Raw genomic sequence first — 6,310 nt, 5'->3', positions numbered from 1 at the left:
CCCTCTCTCTCGAAAAAAGAAAAAAAACTCCCCGCGCACACAAACTCGGCAGGCTCCCCCACCAGCCACTCCACCCCATAATCTGGTCTGCAGCTGCAAACATCTGCTCCCCTCTTTATTCCTCTGCCTTCAACCGCTGAGTTGATAAACACATCTATCACCGGACCTCTGCCTGACACACAGCAGAGAGGAAGAGGGACACACATTTTGGATTCACCTGTGAGGCTGGTCCCAGGCGTTTAATCACCCTGGGATGTGTTTGTTGTAATGGATGATGGGTTAAACCCACACCTGGAGGGAGGTTCCTTCTTCTCATATTGCCACTTGTAAAACCACATAAATGTAAAACATCACCTTCTGAAATGAACCATACCATACCAGACCAGGTGACTAACCAGGGTTAGTAACCAGGGTTAGTCACCTGCTATAGTAATGATTCAGTTCATGTTTTGTTGCCTCCTGTCACCTTATCGCCAGGAAGTATCACTCGGCATCCTATTACAGTCAGCCATTTACTTATTCATTAAGATGATTCCTGTTTTAATTATTCAAGCAGGTTTGCCTGCAGACGCTCTGTTACATTTCATATTAGTTTATCTGTTGGTCTCTTGCTGCTACACCACACAAATAACATTTAAACTCAATGTGATGTGTGAGTGGAGGTGTGTGTGGATAAAAATGGGACATTAAATGATCTAAACATAAATAAATTGAGTCTCAACGAAAGTTGATACCGATGTAACATACAATTAATTATGTTTTATAAGGACGATTTAATTAGAGTCGCCCTCCAGCAGTGCTCCTGGCTATTAACAAGTCACCCGGGACGGCAAACCATAGAGAGGTGCGCTAGACGACCCAACTACCGCGAGAACACACCGTGTCACAAGCGTTGCTCATCGCGAGACTACCATCCAGTCCTCTGCCTGAATCCAGCTGGTAGCCTGCCCTGCCATTGACGGGTAAGTGAATGAGATGCAAACGGTGAAAATGCTCAAAGATACATACAGGTAATAAAGGTGACCCGCAGCGCGCGTGTCGCCTTTTTGACGCCTCGCGGCGCTTCTCGGTGGAGTCCAACCACCGTTGATCGACGACGTCAGGCCGAGTGGTGCGCTTGTCGTGACTGTACTGAGGGGGGATTACAGCACACAATTTGACCCGAAGAATTTTCTTCCCCCCCCTACAGAAGACGTTTGCTGATATCGTCGCCAACTCAATGACGCTCGAATCTTTTTTTCCACGCTATAAATTCGGTTTTTCTTCTCTCTTTTTTTTGGTTGGGCTCATTCAAATTCATCGCCTGCTCGGACTGCAGCACCAGCCCCTCGCGTTATGACAGATGTACATGGATGTGCGGCCACTGCAGCTGTAACAGGCTATGCTAGGAGCTCTACTCATGTGCATTTATCACATTATATGCATATCAGTCACAAGTGCATCATAAAAAAAAAAGTATTCCAAGAGGAAAAGGTGGATCCTCTGTGGATGCATTTTTTTATTCATGTATTAGCAAATTAAAAAAATCCTCTTAGATGTGTTAACAAGTTGACAGCAGAGCTGGGGGCCAGGAGAGAGAAATCCAAAGCCTATCACCTTGAAGCTATGGGCTGTGTGAACCGTGCATTCTCACAAGCTGAGGTTACCATTTAATGTAATACCAATTGATTGTTACACTGGCATTTATTCAATCGCCAGGCAACAGCACAAAAGGTGGTTTACTCCCCACCACATGAAAGCTGATCCACATAACCCAGATGGCGGCCAGTTTCCCATGCGAGCTGTCAAAGTGTAAAGCGACAGCCTTTAAGTCAGGTCAGCCGCCTGCCGAGGTGTGAAGTATGCTTTTACTGGCTTTCCTCTGAGGTGGCTTCGAGCCCTAACGACGTGGTAATGTTCAGCGTTGCTTTTGAAGAGTGTGACTTTTTCCTTTTGTGCGTGTGGTTTTTTGACTTTCTATATGTGGTTCACAGGCTTGTTTGGCTGCTTTGTTGCTATATATGGAAAGTGGTCTCTTCAGTTGCCTCCCTGTGTAACAGTTCTGCTGCAGTCCAAGGTGAGAGCCGCCAGTTATCATGGGGAACATCTTTGGCAACCTGCTGAAGAGCCTGATCGGCAAAAAGGAGATGAGGATCCTCATGGTGGGGCTCGACGCGGCTGGGAAAACCACCATCCTTTACAAGCTGAAGCTGGGAGAGATCGTTACCACCATACCCACGATCGGTGCGTGAGGAAGGAAGTCGTTCAGGTGAAACACTTGTCACTGGAGGTTCCTCCGGCTTGTGTAACTGATCTTGATTTTTCATTCAGGTTTCAACGTGGAGACGGTGGAGTACAAGAACATCAGCTTCACCGTGTGGGACGTGGGCGGCCAGGACAAGATCCGTCCCCTGTGGAGGCACTACTTCCAGAACACCCAGGGTGAGCCAGACCAGCAGCCCCGGATGATGCACCAGTCGGGCATGTTGGACTTAACAGGGCCGTTCAGTGCTGTGGCAGATCTTGCAGCGTGCGCTCGCCCCCAGCACCTGAGGGCACGTCTGACTAATGTTTTGGATGAGGTCATTTTTCAAAAAGCTGAAGACTGTTTCAAATGCTGTTTCATCTTAGTCATGTCGAAAGCCTCCGCAATGAGTTAGCTCGGCTTAGCGGTGCATTTGTTTTCAACAGTGTGATGTCAGTATATTGTTAAACAGTGGGGTGATTGTGACTCCGTTTTATTTTAAACCATTAAAGGCAGAATAGGTAATTTGGAAAATTTGGAGATTTTGACTTTGAACGCATCACTGAACCGAAAAAGTCCCGCCCTCCAGAATGCCAAAGAGTGTGTGTAATCAAGCAGTAAGCACTGACTGACAGGCAGGCCATCCAGGTATTTTCTGCGACCCAACTTTTTTGATTGGACGGGGTTTTTACAGTCCTTCAAGTCCTATATTTTTTTTATCGGTATGTTACGAGGATTTTAATATTACAGAAAGTGTTTCTGAATAGAATCACCTACTCAACCTTGAATTGACTTATTTCTCCTTTCAGGTTTGATCTTTGTAGTGGACAGCAACGACCGTGAGCGGGTGAACGAAGCTCGGGAGGAACTGATGAGGATGCTGGCGGAGGACGAGCTGCGGGACGCCGTCCTTCTCGTCTTCGCCAACAAACAGGTAAAGGCGTCCTCGTGTCTCCTGCTTTGTATTTCCATTCCACCAACTTGTGGCCTCCCCTGACTGACACGCCTGATGTGATCTTGTTCAGGACCTGCCCAACGCCATGAATGCCGCAGAGATCACGGACAAGCTGGGCCTGCACTCCCTACGCCACCGCAACTGGTACATTCAGGCCACATGCGCCACCAGCGGAGACGGCCTCTATGAGGGCCTGGACTGGCTGGCCAATCAGCTGAAGAACAAAAAGTGAAGGGGCCGCTCAGTGAAGTGGGGAAGAGCCTGGGTGCCAGCTCCAGGTAGTGGTTATAGGGGATCCATTGTGTTTACATGGAGAGGCAGTGCTGAAAAGCTCCCAGGGGGTGACTCTCAATGGCTTCCCCCCTCCCCCAAAAATACTTGTTTTATTTCTTTATTTTGATTGATTTCATTTGTTTGACTCTGCGGTGGTTAAATGGTGTTGAAGTTGACCTAAATTACTTACATCCTACACTCTGCATATATACATATTGGGACGTAAAAGAATAATGTTACTGTAAAGACATGTATTTCCCCTACTTTGCAGTCTCTTTGAACTTTTTTAATTTCTTTTTCCCCAGACGCGATGATGAAAAATGACCTTAAAACACCTAATGTAAATGATAAAGAATGTCATAATATTATAGTGGGAGTACTGCTACGATCAGAATAATATCACCTTGTTTAAAGCAACAGTATACAGGCTCAGATCAATGTAAAGTTGTCCTTTTCTGTCCATACTTATGTTTTACCACAAAATGATGTGCTTCAGAGCTTAGTTTGTTCTAAAAAAAATATATATATATAAAACATAAAAACAACTTAAAGTTTTTAGATTTTATGTAAATGTGTTTATTCTTCATTTGGATTCAAAATATTTTATTCTATTTTTAACTAGAAAACCTGGATAGTCTTAAGCTTAAGTTTATATTTTTATCAACATGCATTTATCTATTTATTTATTTATTTATTTATGTGTTTATTGGTTTAATTTTCTAAGTGCATCATATGGTCCTCCCCCTTTATTGCAATGTGCATTTACTGCTAAGGCAGCTGGTGAGGAAATGATCCCTGGTATCACTGTATGTTATCTCTTCCCAATCTGCATGGAGATATCCCGGTACTGGCTCGTGGGCTGTGAACTACTGCAGGCCGCTGCTGTAAATACAGATTTGTTCTTGGTTGACTTGCCTGGCTCAACAAGGGTTAAAACACTTTGTCATCAGCGAGGTGTGATAGCTGAACTGATACAGATGACAGAACAGGCACACTGTACCAGCTCTGTGGCTTAGGGGGGGATGCTGCTATTGGCCTGTGGGGAGTGATGCAGCAGAGCATGCGACTGGTAATATCAGAGAGCTCACATGGTTTTCCATGTTTTATTTTCAAGTCAGTTTGTGTGAATAGCCGCGCGCTATCCGTCCGAAAAACTCCCATTCATTCTTATTTATTCCCCTAACTGGCGTGACATTCTGTGTGTTACCTGTGTCTCTGTGCGTCATGTTGCACAAAATAACTAGATGCATTATTATTGTACAAAATGTAATGTCTGATTCATTTTTTTCTTGTATTTTTGAATGGAGTATTTATTTATTTTTTGAGCAAAAGGCAAGTGTTGATTTTAGTGTTGTTTTTCTTAATTTGCTAACTAGATCAGTTGTCTTTTTGAGTGTTTCCACAAATCACATAATTTGAAGAAAAAAAATAAAAGAGAGGACATAGTAATACTACATCATAAGGCATGTTTATACTGTACAAGATCTGTAATAAAAGTGAATTATAATAGCCTGTTTCCTCAGACTGCTGCTGATTGGAACAACGCTGTACTGATACATGTTATGGATTTAGTGTAAAGTTTACTGAACAACCTTCTAATATGCAAAAGCATGCTTTTCTATGTCAGCGCAACTGTATATATGTCTATGTAAGAGGAAAAGTGTCCCGTGGTATTTGCGATCAAATTGAAAGTGTGATACGCCTGTAGATATCGGGGTCGGTGTGACGGCAGGTTTGTGTAACTGACAGCAGCTTGTGTGTGTGACGTGCCCTCTATTACTTTCAGTTTGGTGTGAAACTTGTTTTTGCGGCCTTATATTGCCAGTGGTTTATTTCTCTTTGATAACAGGTTTGTATGAATGTCCAACATTCAAGTATCTCACCTATGATCTGTACCTCCGATGCACGCACAGTGCCGTTGTGGCTAGAAATCCTTCGTTCGATGACTATTGGCAGATTTTTATCTTGAAAAATGTGGAAAAGCAAGAATAGCAGAACATTCTAACTGAAAAACGTTTATTCAAAAAGGAACAATCTGAAAATGGATTTATTTAATTGAGTTGGATATTATATATATTTAAAAAAAAACGACAACACAAACAAGTGCAAAAGTGTTGAGTGATGTAATGATTCCTGATACGTCAATCAATCAATAAAAAGACCAGAACAGAAATTTGCTTAGCCGTACTTGTTTTTTCTATTGTTATTATACACTTGATGTAACTTTCTAAGATGCTGCTTATTAACCTGTTTTGATCTGTTTTGACATTTGATTGCAAAAAATGCTCCCTTTTATTAATAGTTTGTGTCTTCTCATAATAGTTTAATATCTAGCTAAATATTCTTACAATTACACTCCTCAAAATCCTCAAAAAACAAACAAAATCTATTTATTTATGGTTAATGATTGTATTAACTCGACTTCAGGAATCATTTTTACCCAGAAAATGTTTATTATACCAGTTTCCAACCAAGATTATTTAACAGCACATATCGTCTGATATAGATTGATTGACAAGCTTGATTACTGAAAATATGCTGGTGGACACGGGATGGAGAGAGCAGGTCAAAAAAGTGGGAAGGTCACGGATCTGTGTCGTCTTTCTCTTTTGGCCTTTCCTAACTGCTGCCATCAAGAGAAGTTTGGCACAATCAGGTAGTTTCCCTGTGGAATTGCAGCACTCCACAGAGAGTTATTTTGTCTCGGCCAATCAGAGAGTCCATATAGGGGAGAGTGCTGCTGTGTCTCCAGGGGTGTGACAGCAGTATGTGGGTCAGAGCTGCTCCCGGGGCCACCAGCCCCCAGGGCCCCCTGCAGGACTACCACAATAGTAGCCCCCAGGGCGGATGCCATAGCT

General features: G+C 43.1%; 1 protein-coding gene across 1 annotated transcript; it reads left to right on the top strand.

Annotated features, from left to right (window-relative positions):
• Positions 1-900: 900 nt before the first annotated feature.
• arf3a (ADP-ribosylation factor 3a) lies at positions 901-4,469 on the top strand. The gene is made up of 5 exons (XM_084015251.1): positions 901-962; positions 2,040-2,223; positions 2,311-2,421; positions 3,034-3,158; positions 3,250-4,469. The coding sequence occupies exons 2-5, from the start codon at positions 2,076-2,078 to the stop codon at positions 3,409-3,411; spliced, it is 546 nt and encodes a 181-aa protein (XP_083871377.1). The 5' UTR covers positions 901-962; positions 2,040-2,075; the 3' UTR covers positions 3,412-4,469.
• Positions 4,470-6,310: the final 1,841 nt, after the last annotated feature.

This window comes from Eutrigla gurnardus (genome assembly GCF_963514095.1).
Source record: "Eutrigla gurnardus genome assembly, chromosome: 8".
Classification (NCBI taxonomy): domain Eukaryota; kingdom Metazoa; phylum Chordata; class Actinopteri; order Perciformes; family Triglidae; genus Eutrigla; species Eutrigla gurnardus.
The sequence above is the reverse complement of the archived record's forward strand: the minus strand, read 5'-3'. Positions and strand labels throughout refer to the sequence as shown.